General features: G+C 38.4%; 1 protein-coding gene across 2 annotated transcripts in view; it reads right to left on the bottom strand.

Moving 5' to 3' along the window:
• VWA8 (von Willebrand factor A domain containing 8) overlaps positions 1–25,314 on the bottom strand; it is a 186,131-nt gene that overhangs the window by 6,692 nt on the left and 154,125 nt on the right. For both annotated transcript variants that reach the window (XM_065848747.2, XM_065848831.2), the window contains exons 38-42: positions 20,368–20,476; positions 19,251–19,407; positions 16,016–16,124; positions 10,368–10,493; positions 8,359–8,517 (exon numbers count right to left, since the gene is read on the bottom strand). In XM_065848747.2, the coding sequence (XP_065704819.2) occupies positions 8,359–8,517; positions 10,368–10,493; positions 16,016–16,124; positions 19,251–19,407; positions 20,368–20,476 (660 nt within the window). The remainder of the gene's footprint in view (positions 1–8,358; positions 8,518–10,367; positions 10,494–16,015; positions 16,125–19,250; positions 19,408–20,367; positions 20,477–25,314) is intronic.

The following is a 25,314-nucleotide window of genomic DNA, read 5'->3' as shown; positions in this document are numbered from 1 at the left end:
CACAGTGCACAGATCCTGAGCCCAGAGAGACCTGACCTGACAATTCCCCAACACGAACATGCCTGGATTTCCCCCAACAAGCTGGCACAGACTTGTCTTTAGTTGACAGGGAGCCCTTGTGCAATATTTTGCCTTTCTGTTATCCTTCATTCAAGTACTGCCTTCAGGTCCCTGCTGGGTTCACCATCCCTAATTCCCACATAATCATCTGGTAAAAGACAGGTCTATTCCTCAAAGCTTTTCTGTCTTTTCTTTCCTATTGAAGAACACTTGAGTTGGTATAAGTCGAGTCCTGGAGACTGGAGAAATGGTATTCTTTATTGACAAAGCTCTTTTTATTTGTTTCCATACCACTAATCTGCTTAAAAATATATCAAGAGTAAAATAAAGCTATAGCAGCTGGAACAACACTTTCAAACACGACACCTCCCTCTGCAAAACAGCAAATGTGCCACATACTATAGATTATTTCACCCAGAGTCAGACCATTTTATGACAGCCTCACATAACCCAGACTTCCTTCCCCTAGGAAATCTTTTATATAAAACCTTTATATAACCCAGCCCCCATGTCCTCCCATTTCATTCTGCTCTGTTGGCTTTTCTGCTCAGCTCTTCCATTTCTACTATTTGCTACCCAGTCTGATGTAAAGCTTCCAGTCTGCCACATGCTTTCTTTTCAAAACCCATTATCACCAGTACTGCTTCAGACTTGGTTTTTTTTTTGGATGAATATTTAGCTGGTGTTTCTGTCTTTCTCAAACTCTTATCTTTACTGAAGAGACATCACAAATGAAAATAAACAAATTTTGAGAATAATGTTGAGGTTACGTTGAGCATACTTCTGAATTAATACAGGAATGAATCCAGAATGCGAACCACATACAAAGAGACTCTGCATGTGTATTGTTTTAAAAACTAGAGATTATTTGAATCAGAGGAACTAAATAAAGCGGTGGTTTAATGGACTGGAAAATACACAGCGCTAATGTGGTTCTTACGTAATGTCAGAAATGTCCACAGATCTTCAGGGTAGGCTCTTAATTACGAAACCCTGCACATCCTTGGCTGAGCAGTTCTGTACTCAGTATCACTTTTAAATCAACAACCTAATTATGTAAAGCCAAATGCTGTCATTCTCCAGTGTTAAAAGAAGCCTGATTCCTTCGTAATGAGCTCCTTCCCAGCGTTTCATGGACCTCTCCCAGCGGGTGTCCTGGTATCAGCTCTGCCACACAGAGTTCATGGGAACAGGCCAAACTTTCCTATTTGGGAATACCATTTTGGTTCTTGGCACACACTAATAATGGACCAACCTTTCATCTCAACGAGGCTGGGTGTAAACTCAGTGTGACAGTCTGTGTAAAGGGAACTGCTGTAGCTCTGAGATGAAACACCAGAGATTGACCCTACGGTTGGGTCCCCTCCGCATTCCTGCACAAGGCGGGAATGTACAACCCGGGGAGGGGCAAGGTGAGGCTGAAGTGATCTGAGCAAACTATCGCAGGCAAGTAAAGCCATTCACCTGGGAACATCATGTCCTGCCCGCTCCCTCCTTGGCCAGCTCTTTATAATTCTCCGTGTGTGCCCACACATGCACTGCAGTACATATATTTAAAAGATGTTATCTGTTTTTTGTTTCTTTGCCAACAGTTCACTACACTACTTGTGATTACAAAAGTGTGGTGAGGCAGGAGGGAAGAAGTGCCTGTTTGCTCTGTCCTGGCTGCTGCATTCTGGGTCAAATGGGGCCTCCTGAAAAGTGGGGTGAGATCCCACTAACCCTGAGCACCTGCACTGTGGAACAGAAACGCTGTGGGCATCAGCCCTCCCGTGCTGGTCCTCATGGTCCTCTGATCCCCTGGAAGTCAAGTCACGGACAAGTAGTGGCCAAAAGCCAATGAGAATGAGGTTGATTTTGGGCAGTTTAGCTTCCCAAGCTGTGAGGTCAGATGAGTTCTTACGTCCCAGCAAAGGTGGGGACAGGCAGGCAGCAGCACTGACTTGGGCTGACTTAAGTCAGCGTAAGACTGTGGCCTGGGAGAGAAGGGATAGAGCAGGCTCACAGCCAAGCTTTAGAGGTGACAGAAGGGAGATGTTTCCCCACAGGAAGGTATGGAGTCTTCTGCAACTTAGCAAAACAGTCTGGGACTGAGTTAAATTGGAGTGGAAACTCCAACTCTGCAAAGGCAAAGGAGAATTTGTATCTATCTCTCATCAAGGTCTTCCTTCAGTAAATTATGACCTCCTGCTAATTTGTGTTCTAGTAAAATGAACCCTTGGTAATTTGATGTTATCTTGGCACGTTCACTTTAAAGAAAAGGTGCAGACAGGTTCCCAGCCCTGGCCAGCTGGGAACCCAACACATGCAGGCACATTCACGCTTTGTCAGAACCAGTTTCCTTCCTTTGCACAAGTGCTGCAGCTAAAGATGAGCACAGAAAAAGTGCCTCTGAGAAGTAGGGATCTGATGCATTTTTCTCATAAATTCCCCAGGATAATTTATGTGGATAGATTTAAAAGCGAGAGAAGAGCTTGCTCTGAACTGACTTTACTTTTGTTTTACAAAATAGATTGAAAGTGTAGGCTCTCAGGACACATCCAGCAGCAAAGTACGTGTTTGCCGCAGTGCGGGCTTAATTGAATTAATTTATTATTGTGGCACACAGCAGCTCGTTTTCAAATAGCCTCAGGTACACAGAGACAAGGATTGCTCTGTTCAGGGCTTTGAATGCACAGTATGTAAACACATCTCTCGAAATAGCATCATTTTGTTGGTTTCTTTCCTTATTGGTTAAAACAATCCCTGTTCCACTGTCACATTTTGCACTGAATGGATGGTTGCTGCTGCCTAAAATGGATAAAATGGAAGACTTTGTCTTCTGCAGCTGCCATGCCAAAAGGTTTAATTTCTGATGGCATTTAAAAAGCTGAAAGAAGACGCATGCTGAATGTAAACAGCAGCGTGAATTGGACAGGCCTCTGCTGGAGGGCTAGATCTTTATAAATTCATCTCTTCTTTGGACAGCACTGAAAATTATTTTTTTCTGAATTTATTTCAAAACTTTTGTTTATTATTTAAAAGAAACTATTCTGCCAAGCATGTGGAACATTTCTTCTTTCCTGAATTAACAGTGCTGCCTCCATAGTAAATTCTACAAATGGGGAATGCTGAAATGAGCATATAAAATCTGCAACATCCCTTTAATATAGCCATAAATAACAATTTAGGCTTTTCCTAACAGTTGCATAACATGCCATTTATTGAACCACTTACAATTTTTAAAGGGTTCCTAAAATTGCTGTTGGATAATTTACTGGACACGCCTCCTAAATCTGCCATCATGTGTGCAAATGACGGTAATTAGGGATGATATAAAACCATATGGTTTGTGTGACAGATGGAATACTACCTCAGATAAAACAAAGAACAAACTGCCCTTCTGTACATTTTCAAATAATTGGCACATAAAATGAGATGTACAAGAGATGTAAGAATTTAATCCTGCAAAATAATTGCTTATTATAACACACATATAAGTGATGCATCCAAACATTTAAAGGGGTCAAGGGACATTTGTAGGAACATACTTAACTTCCATTATTAGTATGAGACTGAGAATGTGGCTTCTATTATCTCAGTCAATCCCACTCTTTTCTTTAATATAGCACTTTAGAAGCAGCGTGGACGAGATGACATTGGAGGATGGCTTTGAAAATATGGCTTTTAATTTAAACGGATTTCCCGACTGTGCGATGAGTCTCCCAGTTCCCCCTTGACAAGGAATAATTCACTGCCTGCACTTACGGGACATGGAAGTAGGCAGGTTGTCCTATGCAAATCACAAAAAACTGACAAATACCTGCTGGCACTTGTATGACTTTTTATGAAAGATAATTTTGTTACATGCTTGGTACAGTCACATACCCAATACTTAGCTCATCTGTATAAGGAGGTGTTCTCTAAAAGTGTTCACTACTTTCATTCAGTGTTGTAAAGACCAATCAGACAATCAACATCATCAGCGATACCAAGAGGTACCACACATGGGGAACGCTCAGCTGGTAGGATGAAACAACTGAGGAAAAACCCATCTGATTCACTCAGAACCTCATTCAGCAGAGAACCAAAGCAAGCACCAGCAGAAAAGGGATCTTGAACCAAGAACCCATTTCCAAAGTTTACACTGCACTTAGCAGAAAGGAACCTCACTACATAAACCCCCTTTGAAAGGTTTGTGCAACAAGCCTGATGGTCCCTCAGGTTCAGCACATGTTGTACAAGAAATCTCTCAAATTCGCAGCTCATATTGTTGTGACCCTGGCAGATGGGGCTACAAGAGGAACACGTTGCTAAAAGCCAAAAAACTCTCATTTTATAAAACTACTCTTGGAAGGCAAGAAGAAGATAAGGAAGAGGAAGAAAAAAGTGATAAATTGCAGATTTCTCATTGCACACAACACAGTTGTGTGTCCTTTTCTCTATTTTTTATAAGGTTCCTCTTTCAGAAATGAGAAATGCACGCTATTTTTGCAGACATACCCAAACTTCAGCTTTGTCCTGATTGATAAAAATCAGCAGCAACTTGCAAAATGTCCATGTTTTAGAGACTGGAGTCACTGATACTTTAAAATAATCACTGTCTTGCTTACTCTTTGAAGACCTAATTACACTCACTAGAAAATGAGGAACCAGCACATGTTCTGGTTATCAGTTGCATTCATGCAGGTGTAGCAACTGCCATACCAGATTACACACCAAAAAAAAATAATCTGTATTTTTGAGCTGGAGATTTCAGAAATGCTGTTTATTTTTATCAAAGGAATGACTTAAAGAGTCTGTCAGCACATGCACAGAAGATCTCTCATATGAGAGGACTGTGAAATGTCAGTCAAAAAGAGATACTTTAGCGTAATCATTGGATCATGTTAAAACATTGTTCTAACACAACTAGTTAATAAATGCCTCATTTTGGGGGATAAATGTGCTTGTTTTGGGGATGACTTCAGTGGCTAGTGAAACACAAGACCACACCTTGTTTGCTATCCTAGTAATCTCTGGTCTACTCTTGTAAATATTATGCTTAGAGTGAATCAAATCCCAATGAGACAGCACAGAGAGATGTGGAAGAAGAAGAAAACAACTCTTCTTCCCTTGGGCAAAAGTAGCTCTGAAGTTGACAGAGTTCACACTGGCTCTGACCAGCATTGAACCAAGGGGCTGTCACTGGCCCCCCCAAAGTTCTCTATCCAGTGGAAGGAGCCCTTAAATGGAGGAGAGTTATCCTAGAGGTGACTGAAGTTGAACAGGTAAAGAAGCTGATGACAACTTATTTTCCTTGGTATGTCACTAAAGTTTCCAGCATCTTCCACACCATTGTTTTTTTAAGTATAAAACCAGCCTTACAGCTCTCTTGACTCAGATTGTAAGGATAACATTACTACTCCAGCCTCACTATCATCGAAGAGCAGCAATTTTCACATCTAATACCTGCACATAGTTTTTGCGTGTTTTCATAAATGGCAAGTGGTTGTTAGAGGGGCACGTTTACTGTCACAACTAACTGCATTTTGAGCTACTGCCCAGTCAAATACAGTTTCACCTATGTGTGTGGCAAAACACTGGCCAGTAGCAAAATGTAATAATCTATATTAGACACAAAGGGAGTTGAAAGGTAATGAAACAGATTTTCAAAATCCCAGAACTGAAGACAGTACTTTAAGACTAATTCTGCATAGTGGGCTGTCTGTCTGTCTTCTACAAGTTACTCCTTCACCATGCACCTGAGGGTCATGTCTGGGCTCTCGGCTATAGAGCTGCACTGGAAGTAAGGACAGCTGGTTATCTACCATTGCGCTAAATCTTTTTTCAGTGTCGTCACCTTCTAAGCCACTGTCCTCTGCCGTGTAAGTGTAAAATAATTGATTGTTCATAACAAAAGCAGAATGGCTGTAGTAGAACAGAATGAACAACTGTCCCTGGTCACTGTTTCCATTTTACTCAAGATTTTATCAGATCCTTGATTGTAACTCCTCCAAACTGAGTAGTTCTTGCCCACTTAGCCACTTCTTGTACGGGGACACTTCCATGTCCTTTGTAATCTTTGTCACCCTCCCTTCTTTTTCAGCTCTGCAAGAACTTAAGTGAGATGGGGGGACAAAAACTGCACACATTACGCCTGATCTGAATGCACTGTGGATGTTCACAGCAACATACTGATGCTTTCTGCTTTATTCTCTGTTCTTTTGCTGATAGTTTCTAACATTCAATTAGGTTTTTTGACAGCTGGTGGGCATTGAGCGTTCAAAGAACCCTACAACATAATTACAAGATTTATTTCTAGAGCACTAATATATAGCTGAGAGTGAACACTAACAGATAGCTCGGACCTCCCCAAAATCAGGATTATTTTCTTCCATCTGCAGCACTTGACATTTAATAGCACTGAACACCATCTGCCATTTTATTTCCCAGTCATTGTTTACGGCCAAGTCCTCCAACTACTTGCAGCTGGATTTTCCTTTTTGCTTTCCCAAATAACTTCATACAACTATGAACTTTTGTCACCTCACTTTCCATCCCCTTTTGCAGATCACTTATGAATATACGGAATAACATAACAACATGGACTTTGGCACAAATCCTAACGCAGTTCCACCAGTGACCTTCCTTCACTTCTTTGCTCTAAAAAATGACCACTTAGTCTGTTTTCTATATTTTAAGCAGTAGTTAATCCATCCAAAGGCTTTCCCTTTTACCCCCAAAGTAGTATCATTTCTTCATGAGCCTCTGGTAAGGGATTTTGCCAAATGCTTTTGGCTACAGAAACTCTATCAACCAACCTTGCTTGTCACATACATACAGACTCTTCAGAATGCGTTACTTTCCTTTACAAAAAACATGTTGACTATACCCAAATATATAATATTTATCCTTGTGTCCACTATCTCTATTTCATCTTCCTTTATGGATGATCCCGCGTTTGGCCATAATAATACGTGAGTTGCTCAGATACGCCCGATTTACCAAGCTACATAAATTGTGTTGTGTCATTATATTGCCCTGTTAATTGTCCTGTTAATACCTGTCATCAACTTCTCTATCATCAGTGAGCAGGAGATACATGAGCAGTTGAACCAATAAACTGCCCACTTCCCATGATTTCCTTAATTGCAGTTGAGCTCCCACATCGCTTCTCAGGGCCAAGATCTAAGCTTATGGTCACAGCATTTTCTGCAACATGAATACAAACAGACTCTCTATCCGGCCTATTTTCATGACATTCGCAGGATTTAGTGTCTTTGGGAACAAAACCACTGTCTCAAGTCTGAAATCGGGCAACATAGTGTATATAAGCGTGTGTAAAGGGGACAAAGGATGACTGCCAGCAAGTACGGTAGCACGCACCTGGTTTCCTCAGGAAGTATGGTATAAACATAATGCCTGTCTCCTTTTATAGCCTTTTCCCTGTGAAATGGGAGTCTGAATGATTGTACTTTGGAAGACATGCCAGAAGTGCCTGCCTCCACACAGCCTGTTTTTGTACAGGAGATTCTGTAGAAGAACAGAAACCCGTAGGATTGTGCTGCCATAGGAACAATGTGAAGCAGACCTTGCTGAATTGATCTGGACTAAGTTTTCTATTAATTTTCTTTAGGAGATTTTACATTTTGTTCAGACGTATTTTAGATCTTATGTTTGAGACATTCTTCAGTAAATGCTTTGGACATCTTTATTCTTCCTTTAAACATTGAGTTTGTCAAGAATTAACTCGAGACTGGCTATTCCTGTCTTTTTTAAGGTTATAGAAATATACCCTAGACCTTGTTTAGGGTATAAAATTTATTTACATTTCCTTTGCAGGCTACTATTAAATAACATTTGGAACCTAATATCTTTCAGTATAAGAAAGTTATTTTTTTCCTTTCAGGTAACTGAAAGAGAACACAAGTAACAAACAAAGAAGTTTGGTCTTTTCCCATGATAAAGTACTACTGTCTGTACTCTGGGCAGATGGAAAGGTTGGGCATCGCTGCATGTCCTGAAGCTCGTGTTTATTTGTGTTCTGTAGGCTTAAGCATTTCAAAGAAACAAACAGAAAAATACAGAAAAAGGCAGCATATTTCACTAAATCAAAACCTTAAAAGTCTTAGACTGAATTCCTCCCTGCTGAAGTGTGCAATGTTTCTTATCCACTCACTAGTATTATTTTTCAGGTTGCTAGAAACAGATTAATGTCTTTATTTCCTTGCGGGAATGAATAATGTTCTTTGGCTAGACTGATTGCTGAAGCACTTTTTCCACTACTCCACACAGCCTGTGCAATAACCACAGAGCTCATAGCCCAGCTGTAATTACCTTGAATTTGTGCTCATAATTCTCAAAAGCTTCCATGACCATGCAGACAGCCTCCATGGAGCGCTCCAGGCGTCCATCCACCCCGTTGAAGCGGTACATGCTGCCCGAAACATCCACCACCAAGCGCAGGCGCTTTGGTTTCTGCTGGGGGCTCCCAGGCTGACAAAGAAACACAGCAGAAAAAAAAACCCAAAACAATCGAAAGGAGAAAGCTAAACATCAGCAAGGATAGAACATTTCAGAAAGAGAACCCAATGCACTTTGCGAAGCAAGAAAGTTTTATCCAGTACAGATTGTTTTTAAAAAAGAATCACAATATTTTCTATTTTTTTCTAACTGTTTCAGACCAGTTACTTAAGAGACACCTTGCTTCATTCTTTCCTCTCACCTTCAATGACTGGAAACAAAATACCTTGAAAAATTCCATGCATGATCGTCAGGAAAATAATTTTTCTGTCTCAGTTTTGCTTCTTAACATTTTTTTTTCAGCAAAAAGACTCAAATTTGCTCTTTCTGCCAAGGCTCATAATGGAAATGCTTTCCCTTGGCTTACGATACTAACAGGGACCTGTGTATGACTGTAAAAACTTGTCTGCTAAGGTTAATCACATTCCAAAACTGTTTGAAATCTTGTTCTGATTAACTACTCGTTTCTTCCTCATTCTGATGCTGAAATCATTATTTTTTCCTGAAAACAATCCTCATCTGTTTTAACAATTTTTGGCACAGTACTTTCAAGGGAGGTGTTTTATTTAGTGTGCAATGGGATGAGTCTGGATTCATGTACGAGGCTCCTAAAAATGATCTGCCAAAAACCACGTCACATTAAAACCAAATAATTAAAATTTTTCTTTTACCTGTACTTGGTTGCAAGCACTTGTGTGCTTTATTCTCTAAATTACACACTTAATAGAGCGTGGTATCCCCGTCCTCCCAAAAACAAAGGGAGAGAGAGGGCCCATTAAATTCTACATTTATTTTGTTTTTTTATTCAAAACCTAAAGGTATCCTTTTTTTTTTATTATTTTCTCTAACTGAACCATTTTTAAAAAGCCTTAAAACTGATACATTGAGTAAATACATTTTGAAAAAATGGAGAAATGAAGATCTAATAACTTTTACTGATCTTTCACAAGGGCAGTGCCAAGTTCCATAAAGTGTTCAAAGGAACAGACGTCAGGACCAAATAGCATAAAAATATAATACCAAGGATTCATCAGATGTGGGCAGCTGATGTGCAAAAAGATGTTGTACTCAGCTATTCTAAAAAAATTCTCAGTGTAGTTAAACATTGCAATCTGTCATTAAGTATTACTTTTAAATATTATGGACTAGCCCCATCAGTTTTGGCCAGGTTTTGTTGGTCTGATTCAAGTGGTTTCTCTGTTGCTGATTCACACAGGCCTAAACATCATGTCTTCTAAGCACTGGCTGAACTCACCCATAGGGCCACACAACTTTACTGTATTTTAATGGCTTTTCCTCACACTTTTTTCCATTATAACTTTTATTCTTGTAAAACCAAATATCTGTGGAAGTTGAAATTCTTTGCATTTCACAGAATAAGGAAAAAACATTTATAAAACACTCTTTTTTTTTTAAATTCTGAGGATATCAGGGTATTCTCAAAATTGAAATTAAGTAAGTTACTACGAAAATATTTTCCTTTTTCTTAGACGAACAAACAAAACGTTTTGTGTTAATTGCTTTCAGCTCAATAAAATATAAAATAAGAATATAAAATCTGTTGCATTGGATTGAAACAAAGGACTGTCTAGATCAGCATCCTCTCTCTGAGTGGCAAATAGTAAATACATGTGTAGGACTATAAGAAGTGAAGCAAACCTTCCATCTTGTGGTTATCTCTTTCTCTGGGACTTCCCAAGATTCTGCAGAGTTTCTCATCCTGTAACTCACTGAAACTCCACTTATATTTGTACAGCCACTATGAAAACAGCGAACTGGTTAAGCGCTTCCCTACCTTTCCCTGCTACTTGCTGGATACTTACCTGTGGCTCAAGTTCTCCCCGCCGTTTATATATGGCTTTTTCTCCTGTCAGCCCATCAATGATTTTGGCATCATCTAGTTCTCCAACAGCTTGGTGTCTCAGCCACTGTCTTTCCTTACCCTTGGCCTACAACAGAACGGATGCCTTAATTCACTCAGTGATGTCTGTTAGACAATTTAAGACCTACCAAACATGACACACGCATGAATTTTCTTTGTAATGACGTGATAGTTTTGTCATGAGTCAAAGGAATCCAAATACATTTTCACAGCTGTCCTGCTCTTTTTCTCTGAAAAGAAAAATTAACACTGACAAAGAACATGTTCCCTCTGTAATTTTGTCTTAAGTTGTTTCATATATGGGAGTTTAACTGTGGGCTGCAGAAATGTTCAACTTTTTTCCTGCAAATATGCTGGAAATCTGTGCAACAAACCTGTTCATTAATAACATACAACCAGAGGGACGTGCATAGCTGACCATTTGTTATGAGTTCTCCAATCAGGCAGCACAAAGAAAAAACAATCAGTGACTTAAAGTTAAAACTAAGCATTATTCACCTTAGGTAATGGCAAATGGCTTCTTTTAACATAACATTCACAACAAACTGTATTTTTATTTTAAAATTAAAACCTCGGAAATTGCGATACTCAAAAGACAGTCCACTGAATATTTATTTTATCTTCTTTAAAAGAACACAGGTTATCTACAGCCTGTCCTGATGAACACACAACACAATTTAGGAACTCAAATATTCACGGAGCTCCTGTACACAGAAGCAAGCACTTAAGACTGAAGACTCAAGCATTTTAGTACTATAAGCAACATATTTAAGGACGTTTTCAATTGATAGCTTCATAGTTTCATCATGGTTCCTAGTATTTAAGGTTCATCTAAAGACAACAAAGTCTGCACATATGGGTTTCATGGTTTATTTCATTTCTGCTTAAATCCTCAGGTTGAAGTTCCTTATCCCAGTAGTAAGTCCAGCAAGGAAAGAAGATTTAAAACTTATATATGTATAATGCATTTGCACTCTCAGCAAACTGCTGGTCAGCAGCTGGAGGGAAATCAAATATCCAGCAGGACACAAACTGCCTTAAACTCTGGTTCTCAGGACTGAAAATCAGTTGCTCTCTGATGAACAGTAAGTGTTAGACTGCAAATCCCCAATAAACTGCAGACCCGGGATTTGAGAGGACAAATCTGCATAATTTTGTGTAGTCTGAGCAGTCAGATGACGGCTTCTTAAGGCTCAGAGAATCTTTGACTTTGTTTTGGTCAAAATCAGTAAGTTTTTCTTTTTGAAGGGTATGGAAGAAGTAGTTCTGGACACCTGACTATTGCCTACCATTATTCAAGGCTAATGGACTAATTACTTATGAAAATGATGGGCAGAAAGAATACAAAGCTGTGACAAACACATTTTTTTTGGTTAGGTCATGTCAAAAGCTTTACAGATGCTTCCTGTTAGGAGGCAAAAACAAGGCCAACACATGGAAATCTCAGCTTTCAAGTAAATCACAGTAAGTTAAAGCAGAAACGATTTCCTAGGTTGTGAATTCGGTCAGTTATTCTCTATGACACATCTCTGCAGTGCTACAGTCAACTGAGCTTTAACCCACTTTGGTAGTGGGGCATCCATGAGTTTGTTTGTACCACCAACCAGTAGTTTCCACTATCATGAAATATTCTTGGGATGAAATTTGAAGTCCCTTCTTCCATGGGCTCATCGATTCCTTCATTGCTCCAAGAGTTGTTTAACATCACAAAAAGATACCTGCAAATTCCAGGTGACCTCTGTGTGCTCCACCAAAACACACTGTAGTTTTGCTGCTGTGAAAAACACAGTAGGATAATCCAGGGCAAATTTCTATAAATACTGGAACAGAGGTAGATCCTTAAACCTTCCTTTGAGCTGTTGTTTTGTCTAATTTGTGTCATTTGCTTCCTTTCAGTAGGCAGGAGGGACAAACAATAGAAGATCATAAAGTTTAATTGAGCAAATTCTCAACTAGTTTCACTACTATTTTTCCTGACAATGCTTTAGCTTTGTGGCTATTTGCTGTTGAGGGAATAGCAGTGTGAGAAGAAAACTGCTTTTAACTATGGACATAGCTAAAAACCATTTCATATGTTTCAAAGCTTAGGCAACAAAAGCCAGTATTTGAGCTGAAATTTTATTGAAGGAACAGAGAGGCAACATTCTCCCCTAAAACAGGAAAGAATGCCAACAAAATCTAACCTAGTGTCTTTTCAAAATAATGCAACAATTACTTAGACTGCTTAGCATCTGCCTCATCCATGCAGAATTCCTAAGAATTTATTTCCTTTTATAAAACCTGAAAAAAGTCCCCGTAAGGACACGTGTTATATAATGCACATATATATTACAGAAAAGCTTCAAAGCATTTACAATATATGATTTTCACGAGCTTAAAAGCCATCAAAGTTTAAAAGCATTTACAGTTTTAAGAGAAAAACAGAACTATTCCATATATACCTTGCTTTATATTTTACTAGAAAGGGTATACAACCCATTACTACTGCAATATACTGCAACCATACTGATTAAAAAAAAAGTATATACAATCATTGTGTTGCTTTTGAAATCAGAAAAAATGTGCTAGATATTGTATCCTATCAGCATAGCAATGGCTGATCACAATACAACACTGCAGTAATTCAAATTGATTAAAAAAAAAATGCAAAATACAACTGTGATGTCTGTAAATATCACAGAAAAAGTTGCGTATGTGAAGTGATCTCATCTAAATATGTAACTAGTAATGGTATAGGATGGTATTAAATACTGCCAGTTGTGGTCTCCATTTGCTTCTGGGAAAACATTATGCATATGTTCTCTGAGCTGCCAGAATCAGAAAACCGTTACTGACGGGGCACAGGGTTTTTTGCATTGTCAGCTCTCTGAGTCATGTTTATTATATTTCGTTTTTGCAGCTATGACCAGACAGTTCCCACATGGTCTAAAACAGACAGAGCCCCAGGTGACTCAGGCTCAGGATTGCCCAATTTAAACGTTGGTGCCTAAATGATGCTCAGAAGCTACAGGGACACTTGCCCGACATTCCTGCTGTAATAATCAATAAAAAGAGAAGTACTTTCTGGAAGGCAGGTCATCAAGCATCCAAGAAGGCCCTTCTGAGTGACTGACTGACCATTGGCTTTTGAATCCGCAGTTCAGAACGTTATTTAGGGTCTGGCCAGCATTAGGAGAGAGAAGAAACCTCATCACTGATGAGATTTCCTGGACTTCTGGCTTTGCTGCTTCTACAGAAGATAAACAACAACTCATAATGTTTTGTTACTGTTGTTCAAACAGCTGACAGAAACCCGTAAGTTATACAAAGTAAAATGAACGATGAAATTACATTCTCAGGTCGTATTTCTGTATGATTTTCAAGGATCAGCCTATTCCAAACATCTCTTTCTGCTGCTACTGATTTTTGTGAGCCATCAACCATGGGACCTGAATCCCAGGCTCCCGATTCTTGGGATGTAAAAGTTAATCAAAGTAGCCTATTTTTTTAAAAACCCCACAAATCTAACCATAAAAAGACATATATTGGAAAGAAAATCCAAGTTAAATAAACAGGGACAATATATTTCTATTACGTGAACCCACGGCGTATGAAACAAAGCAAACTCCAACATTTTTAAAAGGCCAAAAGTGTTCTTTACTGAGAAGGTAATTTGGGATTTTCACAGTGTTAAAAACACACCGACATATGAGTTGCAAAGTTTACTGCAACTGACCGTGCCACTGACTTGTTATTTTAGAAATGAAGAATGTCTGACTGATAACAGAAAGAAAACAGTTTTAGCTCAGAACCCATCGTGTACATAGGACTATCCAGAAAAAAAAGGAGAGACAGAGACATAGTCCTTCATCAGGGTTGAATGACTTATCATCCTGAAGAATTCAAATATTTTTTTTTTCTTGAAAAGATACCATGAAACATGCTTGGACTCAGCTTCCCAGCAAGCATTCTGCAAGTAAGCAACTCCGGTTATCATTTATCTTCATTTTCCTAGTGCATCGTCTAATAAAATACCTAATAAATTTGTATAAATATTTATAAAGTTAAAAATTTGCTTTCAATATTGCTCTTATTCTAGGAACTAGCTTTTCCAAATACAGTGAGTTTGTTTTTTCATCATGAAGTACATTTACTTTCTCTGTGGTCAGCTGTTATAGAATTTGCCAGGAAGTCGGCAAAGACTCGAAAAATACCGAGGCTTATAAGACTTTGCCTTGATATTAAAATGACCTTTTTAACAATGCAACAGGATATGTCTCCTTATTGTAAAATATGATATATTTTTATTATGATTAATGCAATCCCTTAATCTAAGAATTTTGGCTCCACAGAACAGATAAAGCACTTCGAAAAAATACTTTAAACTAAAGATTCATTTATTCACTTCACACCTAGAATGTGCTTCCAATGGCAGGTCTACTAGAAACATGGTAAAAAAAAAGCACCTAGATATAAATGATATAGGAAAAATGGAGATTTATATCTAAAATTTTTCAATCAACACCTGTCTTTACAAGCCAAAAGCCTATGTCCTGAACTGAAACACATATTAGGTGCATGAATCACCTAATCATGATCATCTTAAATGCTCATTACATCAGAAGCTCTCTGAATGGATACATTCATAATACAACTGACTGACAGTTCTCTGTGTGTGTATGTGATTATAGTAGCATTGTTGTAGTCACAATGGCTTAAAGATATAAGTAAGGCAAAGAAAAATGTTACGTTTCTTACTTGCAATACCAGAGGATTGGATTTTTTGACCCAGGAGGAGTCTGTTGATCGTACAAAGCAATTTCTTTCTACTTTTCAGTTTTATTGCTGAAGGAAGGAGACAGATTAGACAGAGCACAGTGACTGACTAAGGTATTTGTATACCACTGGTTGGCAGCCTTCAACAGAAATATTTTTAATCAGAGGTATCTTATAAGGAGTAAAATTAATTTTCCTTTGATTTTCATTGAAGATTAGCAGATTGCTCCTAGAAAAAAATGCACTTTTTATTTATTTACCCCATATATGAACACTAGTTTTAATAAAATCTGGAACAACCACAGGACCAAGAACTAGAAGAAATGCAAACTGGTGGTTTTGGTCAGCTTCCACTTAGATTTGGGATACACCTATTTTTATTAGCAAGAGTTAAAAACAAATCTGAGAAATATTTGTGTTTTCAGCTCCATAAAAAGCTCTGACCTGGAGTCAATGTTCCTTTTAACTTCTACAGTATTTGCACTTCTAAGTTTAAAAAGTCCTTTGGACAAGAGGTAAAGACAAAGCCTGTGATCTCCACACTGCTACATATTCTTCTAATAATGTGTAGTATTTTCTTTCCTGAATAAGTAATATCTGTAAACTGTGGTATGGGAATATGGTAGCGTGTAGAGATGAGCACTGGCATCCACTTAAAAGCTGCCTTTGAAATAGTAATATGAGACTGTCTTTCGTGACCATGGTTAGAACCTGAATCTGCTTTTAGCCCTCAAATGTATGATGGTCAGATGCTAACAGGAAATCAGCAGGACAGAATTTGGGGCCTAATGTAATGAGCTCACCATGTTCCTTTATCAGTGAATCTACTGTTACCTGCAGATTGTCTAAGATGATGCGGAGTGACTGAACTTGACGTCGGACTGCTCCAGAGAACCTTTCGTAAGTTGATGCATCATATTCACTCATCTGAATCTCCTTCAATCTAAAGCAAAGAACAAGGAGCTAAGAACAGTTTAGGAAACAAGCATATCATCCATTCATGCTTACAGATTACATGTTTATTTACTTGATAACAGGAAAATTCAGACTGTAATAACCACACACAAGAGACAAAGAAGTGGCAGTCACTTTTGTGAATTTTTGACAAGGCAGGTGATCACTGATGTCTACAGAGATTGCATCACATTTAAACTTATTAAAAGTTACTAATCCTTTGTCTCTCTCCTAATCTGCTTTAATGTTTGGGAAGTAAATCAGATTTTCTGAAAACTGTGATCAAATTCTGAAGGTTTTATTGGCTCAGGTGTTATCTGCACATAAAAGGATCATGAGGGTCTATTCATGACTTCACCGTCGGAGTATTTTAAACACATCACGATCCGTGCTTTAACACAAAGGTTAAAGAAAGGCAACCTATAAAATCTGTCCTTGAAGACCTATAACTAGTAACTCTGTCTAAAATACCTATCTCCGTATGTCATAAAATGATGAAACCTCGAAACAAAGATGTTTAAAATTAACATTAACAAAAATCTGTTTCCCCACAAAAAAGAGTCTCGTCACTGCACACTATCTTGTCCCGAGGCCTAACAGAGAGTGCAACACCTGCACCATAAAAACAGATATGTGCTTTTCCTGTAAATTGAGATGTGCCCACTTAAAATTCTGTATCATTCTTCTCAACACTTTAGCTCAGCAAATACTCTTAAACTGGTGAAACTCACCATTGGAATGTAATTACAGAGGTCTACTGGTGAAGAACAAGCTGGGGGACAGGTGGATATGCTGGATATTCCATGACCCAGCACTGTGTCGCAAGGCAGCAGTTGTGTATAAGGCGACCCCACCATCCAGAACATGGCTGGGTTCAGTCTGAGCTAAAACAGGTTGGCCTGCCTGTGCACAGCTCATTTCAAACAAGCACTTTGTAACAGTATAACCTCACTCACGCTGTTCTCAAAATACTGGTTTTTAAATGAAATGTAAATGTTCAGTAAAGTATGTATGGGTGAGTTACATTTCCAACGATGAGTTTTTTAATACCACCACAACTTACTTGCCTGGAACATACACTATACCTAAGAATTGCTGTTCAGACTAGCCTTTAATGATAATATTAAAATCAAAAATCAAATCTTTGTTGTTTTTAGTATGACTCTGTCCTTTTCTATTTTGGATTTTGCACCGACATAGTCATTACAGCCAACTAGTACTCATTAGAGGCAGAAAATGATAATTTTCTACGCTGTACACTTCATTTCATGGATCCTGCCAATGGAGTTCAGTATCTTCACATCAAAGAAGAAAACATTTTGTTTCAAACAAAAAAACCCCCTCACGTGCTGTTTCACTTCATTGGACTCTACATGAATCCACAGTGAAAGCTCATTCAGAATACTGCATCTATGCAAGAGCAGTTGCTAAACTCATTATAGTGAAACAGGGCAATTTAAAATGTTTTTCAGTAGAAGCACTATCTCACCAGGAAAACAATCAATAGCTTTCATATTAAAATTCTCCCTTCCAGACAACCACATATAAACAAAGCACTGAAATCTGCAGTCCCCCTTATTTTTTTCTTTAGCTTAAGGACTCCAACCTACCTGTTCTTAACTTTTATCTGTTAGTTCCCACAGCTATCCAAGAGGTACAGAAATAATAATCCCAGTCAAATGTGGTTTCAGAATAGGGTACATTCACAGCTGGTACATGCCAGCTGAGAGGTTTTAGCAGGACATAATTGTTACCTCATGTACAGATACTCAGATTTTACAGGATGCAGCTGCACTGTTTCCACAACACGTACAGGTATCCAGGAATTTCCCCTAGCATGAATTTTGTAAATGACCATACAGGCAGGTAGGAACTCATCAAAGCATGCCATGTGTGTATATGTGCATATGCACAAAAAAAATATATGGTATCCAAGACCATAAATATCAATTGCTTCTATTATGAAGCAATTAATAACCAATTTTGAACAATGAGGATGTAGAATGGGTTAAAAAGAGTCCTCCCCGCCTACCACCAGGAAAAAGACAAAACAAACTCTGTCTCCCCCCTGAAAACAAAGCCTTAAGTGACTATTTTTAGTTTAAATTCCTGCATATTGTTTGTGTAAATGAAATCACTATTAAAAAATCACTATTTAAACGCATTGACATGATCTACACATTTTTCCCGTCATTATTAATCACCAATGCACTAACAGCAATATTAAATGACCCTAGTCATTTATTAATAAAACAGGATTAGAAAATAAACCTGACCTGAATGCAATAGATAAATTGCTGTTTTTAAATACAGTGATTCATGTACAGTGTGTGCTCTATGCTTAACAGCATTATTATTTATACATCTGTTGAAGCAAATGGCAATCTCACCTGCTCCTCATAGCATCCTGACTTATGCCCTGTTGGGAATCACTTTGTTAACAGCAACAAAATGTGAGCTGATTAAGCTGCTTCTAAATTTATTTGCTCTGATATTTTAATCTATGTCTAGTACTCCCTACTTTCAGACAGATACTCATATTGCAATATACCCTGGGCTAAAACATAAAACTCACTTGGTACAACTGTCAATATACTTCTTTTTTAATGCAAAGTACCAGAGTTTGACTTCAGATTCCTTCAGAGAAATCTGAATCTCTGCACACAGTCCGGGAAAAAGTAGATTACTAACCATGCTGGGAAGATCTGTGGTTTGTGTAGAAGTCTCTGCTGAGCTCTAATAGTTCAAATCATCTCACTATTTGACTACAGGTCTTTCAAACAGAAGCAATTTGCTAGTAACGGCCCATTTTGAAAGATGCTCGTTACGTGATTAATTCCCAACAATTAATTGCCAATCTGGATTCATCATAATTCAAAGAAATTTTCATATGGTAGATCCCTTTTTAAAAAAAGATAAATATTCACATCAGTCTCCTTATTCACCTAGTTCCATTTTACTCTACCAAATCACATAGTCATTTTAACAGTGTGGCTTAATTCAATACAACAATCTATATGTCTTGCCCAAAACAGTTAAACACATGCTGGTAAGCTCTGTTAAATGATCGAATTATTCTGGGCAAAGGAATTGAAAATAAAGACGTTCACATTACCTCTGTTTAAAGGCCTTTTCACCCATCTCTCGAGCAGCTCTCTTAACCTCCTCAGGAACTGCATCCTTTTCAGCTTGAGATATTTGGTAAACCCTGTGGCCAGCATCCAGTCGATATGGCCCACCTTTGCCACCTAACCCAGCAGTGTCTCTCCCACCTAACACGATTGATATAAAACATAATTAAGAATATGCATTCAATAATGTAGAAGAATGCATTTTCTTTAAAGCTTCTGTTGTAATATCCGGTTTTCCCAAAAATAAGACCTATCCCAAAAATAAGCCCTAGCACGATTTTTCAGGATTTTTGAGGATGCTCGAAAAAGTAAGCCGTAATCCAAAAATAAGCCCTAGTTACAGTTCATTAAAAAAGTAAATTTAAATAGTGTCCAGGCAGCTATACATGTAAAAAAGTAATAAGTTTTGGAGAAAAAATTAATATAATATTTTTTGAGAAACAGGATATCTACAAGTGTTCAAAAAATTTGCCAACAATTCCCAGTAGAAATATTTATTGCAAAAGATTTTCCAACCCAAACTTCTATCACGGCTAAGGAGAACTCCAATGGAATATTCATGTTTAGAGTCCCTTGAGACTGGATTAATGATGGTTTCCACCTTGTACAAAGGGCATTATAGATCATACAAGTCTTGTACATGTCCTCAATGCTCCTGGTCCTTAAAGCCATTCATTCAGACTCTTGTCTTCTCCCTAGAATTTGTTGGTTTACACTGTTCCAAACCACTTTCTCCAGTGATCACTATCATGCCCTTTTACAATTTGGTGTGCTTCTTGCCTACACTACCAAATTTCTGCAGCTACAGAGGCATCTAAGAGAATGGCAAATGACTCAGCCTAGTTTCTCTGGCTGCAGTCTTCCGGATGTCTACATGGTCAATGAAAAGAAGCAAATTGTAATTCAAGTAGAGATCTGCTATATAGTTTAAATTAGACAATGCAGATACTTACTCTCACTGGCAATAAAGCGACCCTATATTGAGTAAAACAACTCTAAGCAGTGGGTGGCCTTGTATAAATCCTTTTTTGAGTGGCACAGTGTTTCCCTTAGACATCATTCTACAATGCAATAAATTAAAAAAAAAAAAAGAAAACAGACCTGTTCCACCAGCCCAAGTATTTCCACCAACATGTGGCATGTTGTCTGGATCCACTTTTCCATGTTTGGGGGAACTGACATCCAAACCACTGTCCCTCTGAATGGTTATCTGTAAAATATAGAGCTGTAAATCTCTCTTATACCAAAGAAAACTGCTCTAACAACTTAATAATAACATACAGGTCTGACGAAGAGCAGCAGGATTAGCATTAATTCAATAAATGCAAAATCCCACCTGATGAAGAAAGCAGGATAAAGCAGAGTAAAACAGGACTCCTAAGTGGCACATTAAACCCAGGGCAGATCTAGGACTACTGTCCCATCTGAACCACTCAGTGCTCTGGTGAACCTGCTTTGGCAGGTGGGTTGGACTCAATGATCTACAGAGGTCCCTTCCAACTCCAACCATTCTGTGATTTCTGTGATTCAGACCTTATCCACACCGGAAAGTTGCTTACTGATAATCACCAATTTAACTCAAAATCCCGCTGTAGACAGGGTCATCTGCACTTTGAACGCTTCTTGTAGTATTGGCTGTATATCAATTTACAAACTTCACGCATACCCAACTTCAGTTCCATATTCATTATTGATGGGGAGATCAATCTTGCTTTCATGAGCATGAACTAAAGAAACAATGTGCTCCTCCTTGAGACTCATCAGTAAATGGCTACTTTAAAACACACGCTCACGCAATCCATAACTTCCCTGTCGTGACCGCAGAAGTCTACAGGGGTGAGTTTTCTACACCCCCGCGCTGACGGCACTTTCCCCATCAATTCACCCAACAGCTGTCAGATGGTCAGGGCTGAGTCACTTGAGGCTGGGGCTGGATTTAAGTGAGTGACTGAAGGTAAAAATATTCCTTCCCATTACGAATTCTGAGTCATATAGCGAATCAATGATTCACATGTAAACTGTCCTTCAGTTACTAATTTTCTATAATTTAATGCCACTTTTTTTCTTAAATGAATCTTAATGACAGAGAAGTAAAATTCATGTTTTAACCTCTACAAATTTACTTCTTTCTAATCTAACATAATACATTTAATTCTCTGATGAACTTATGTGTCCCAATAACTACAATTTATTGCCTTCTCAGAAGTTCACTGGCATTATCAGGGTTTTCACTGAGATTGTAGAGCAGTTTAATCCTTAAATTAACTGTCTTGCAGACTTAACTCCATGCTGACATGAATTCCATACATGCTTTTGAACTGAAAACATGTGCTCTAACTACAGTGTCTTGGCAGCTATTCAAAACATCATTTTCTTTCTCTTTATGGAATTTATATTAATTCAAAAAGGTACAAAACATCCTCTGTGAACCATGTCATTAGTGTAAAATCAAGACCTAATCTGATAAATTACATTAATTAAACATTTGTATAGGAAGGAAGAGACTTAACCACAACAGCATGTTACGCTTAGGGTTCTATACTTTTTTGGTGTAAGAGATTTCCGCCAAAATAAACAGTTATTTTTTGCATAACTGGTAGATTTCAAAACTATCAGAATCACAGGTCAACAAAAATTGCTGAGTTTAGTTTAAAATAAACCCATAAAACCAAAAGAGTAGTGTCAGCCTCATGAATCAAAACAAAATATTATTCTGTAAAGAGAAACAATAAAAAGAAAGAAAATTTTTTACTTGTTCATCCTTCTGAGTTCTTAATAGAAAAATACTCAAAATTCTGCAAAAGGAAGCTCTAGGAGGCAAACAAAACCATAATCAGTGACTCAAATACCATGTTCTATTTTTGTCGAGTTTTTCCATTCAAAAAATTCACTAAATATTTTGAAATACAACTATCGTTTAGATTTTGAGTGAAAAGTACTGTAGACAAAAGAGCTTTGTTGCTCACATGTATTTCTCACATATAATAAGTTGTTTGCAACTTATTTTATGTAGGCCTCCTCCTAAGGGAACCTGTCACGTTATGGCGGTGGGTGGGGAACCGGCTGACAGGCCACACCCAGAAGGTGGTGGCCAATGGCTCCTTTTCAAACAGGCAACTTGTCACAATTGGGGTCCTCCAGGGACTGATATTGGGCCCAAGGCTGTTTAACATCTTTACAAGTGATCTGGATGATGGGATGAAGTGTACCCTGATGAAGTTTGCTGGTGACACCAAACTGAGTGGGGAAGTGGACACTTTGGAAAGGAGAGCCGCCCTGCAGGATGACCTGGATAGGCTGGAAGAGTGGGCTAACGAGAACCTCATGAAGTTCAACAAGGACAAGTGTAAGGTCTTGCACATGGAAAAACACAGTCCAGGAGTGCAGCACAGGCTGGGATCTACCTGGATGTGGAGCAGGTCTGTGGAAAGGGACCTGGGGATCCTGGTGGACAGCCAGCTCAATGTGAATGAACAGTGTGCTGCTGTGGCAAAGAAAGCCAATGGGATGCTGGGCTGTGTCAGGAAGGGCATCACCAGAAGATATAAAGAAGTCATTATCCTGCTCTGCTCAATGTTTGTCAGGCCACATCTGGAATACTGTGTTCAGCTTTGGTCTCTGCTGTACCAAAAAAATGTGGACAGGCTGAAGAGGGTCCAGAGAAGGGTGAGAAAGATGATCAAAGGACTGGGAAGCTGCCATGTGAGGAAAGACTGAGAGAACTGGACTTGTTCAGCCTCGAGAAAAGCAGGCTTAGGGGAGACCTCATCACCATGTTCCAGTATTTAAAGGGTGGCTACAAAGACGGAGACTCCCTTTTTACAAGGAGACACATGGAAAAGACAAGGGGTAATGGGTACAAGTTACTCCTGGGGAGATTCTGATTGGATGCAAGAGACAAATTTTTCACAATGAGAACAAACAGCCATGGCAATAATCTCCCCAGGGAAGCAGTGGATTCCCCAACGCTGGACATATTGAGATTCAGCTGGACAGGGTGATGGGCCATCTTCTCTAGACCACGCTTTTGCCAACAAAGCTTGGACCAGATGATCCTTGAGGCCCCTTCCAACCTCGTATTCTATGATTCTATGAATATTTCTAGTACATACGCACTAGACAAGTTTCTAATATACACCTATTTTACAATACTGGTGATCTGATTAAAGCAGGTATTCATAACTTTGGAACACCATGTGGTTAACAGAAAATCTTTTACGTTATTAATATAATGATTCGTGACTTTTTGTTCTTAAAAGGACAGCAGAACATCCAACATCTGATTTCTATCACAACTTTGAAAAAAAATTGCATGGGAGAAAGAAAAAGAGACAAATGGTACAATCTACTGTAGCTTAAAAATGTGACTTCCTTACTATTTTTTACATATAGTTAATAAGTGACTGAGTAAAATAATTGTTAATTTACAGATACTAGAATGGAACACCACCAGCAGATGTGTAAATGTCAGGCTAGCAAATGCAATGGTTTAATTCATTTACTTGTTTCTTAGGTGACATTTATGCACACAGAATGTAGTAAAATTTTTCTACATCTGAATACTTTAACAACCAATTTTTATTAGCACTGGTTTGCTGGGGTAATTGCTTTTTAAATCTACCACAGGCTAGAAACTGTGTTAAATGAGCATACTGTAGAGCCCTTTGAAGAAAATCTTCTGGATGTACTTTCCTGGTTTTTCTTTGAGCTCTTAGATAATTTCATTAGTGACTCCATGGAGACAGGGATGGGGAGGAGAAAAGCCTGTTAAGTCACTAATGTACATTCAAGGCATTTTACAACTAACAACTTTCCTGTGCTCTGAAGGCGCCTCTATAAAGTTAGACTAGCAAATATCTAGATTAGAATTGAAGATATATTTTAAGAAGAAGTCAACAGTAAATCACTGAGGCTGGATGTGAATCAGGAGAATGATGAGGAATGAAACTGAAGAGAAAACCTTTCGGACAATGATACTTCTTCAGCATGACAGATATAAAGAGATGGAGGAGCCACAGGTAAGTCACCCCTCTGAGGGCTGGAGGAATTCTTGATGTTAGAAACAGTTGAAAGGTAGATTTAAGGGGGAGGATCCAAAACTGGATGGATTATGAACCTGGCAAACTGAAAGATAGTCAGTGGGAAAAATCTAGTTTATCTGGAGTGAGAAGACAATAACAACAAATACTGAAAGTAAAGAAAAAGCTCAAACAAATCTAAGAAATCCACAGTAAGTTTTCCAAGTTCGTCCGACCGGAATTTCTAAACCTATTGAGATTTATCTTACTATTGTGATGGCTATTTTCCAAATATATAAATAATTTGCTTTCTCAAAAGTTGATCTGCCCCCTCCTGAATACTTTCCTCTTGAATCTATCTCAGGACTTGTATCAACTGTTTCTTTCAGTGAGAGTTTTGACTAAGCATCTCTTTTCGAGAGAAATCTGTGCTCTTTCTAGCTATACATGCACTGAAAGGTGCTATTCATTAGTGCATTACTGTGAAGATTCCATACTGCCTGGTGTGCATGTCACAGCTCTGTAAAACAACAGATGAATTCATTCTAGTAGCCTTGAGTTTCATCTATGAGGTACGGGACAGAGTAGAATAGCCAGAAAAACTGTGAAATTTTCCTTTTGAGACTTCCTTTTGATTTCTAAAACACTCATGGCACACATATGTCAGTTGTGCATTACGTAAACTTGTTTATACATATTGGTGATTCATGGTCAGGGCACGAAAGCCCTTTCCACTGCCTGTTCAGGTAGGTTCTCACCACGCAAGAAACGCATCTCCCACCCTCTGCTGGGATCCATGTGATTCTTATTTTATTCTCTATAAAATCCAAATTCACAGTAATCATCAGTGATCTTAGTCCCTGGTTTACATTCTGTTCTTTTCTTTGACTGTATTATTATATGTTCTCAGGCACTTACACCAATGGGTGGAGGATCTGCAGGTCTTCCAAAGTCAACGAAGCAAGCAAACAAGAATTTTGTGCCAGAAGAATATGAAGACTGCAGATCAGAAAGATGCTAAAGGACTATG

The sequence above is a fragment of the Patagioenas fasciata genome, chromosome 1 (assembly GCF_037038585.1).
Source record: "Patagioenas fasciata isolate bPatFas1 chromosome 1, bPatFas1.hap1, whole genome shotgun sequence".
NCBI lineage: Eukaryota > Metazoa > Chordata > Aves > Columbiformes > Columbidae > Patagioenas > Patagioenas fasciata.
This window is presented reverse-complemented; position numbering and strand designations above follow the sequence as displayed.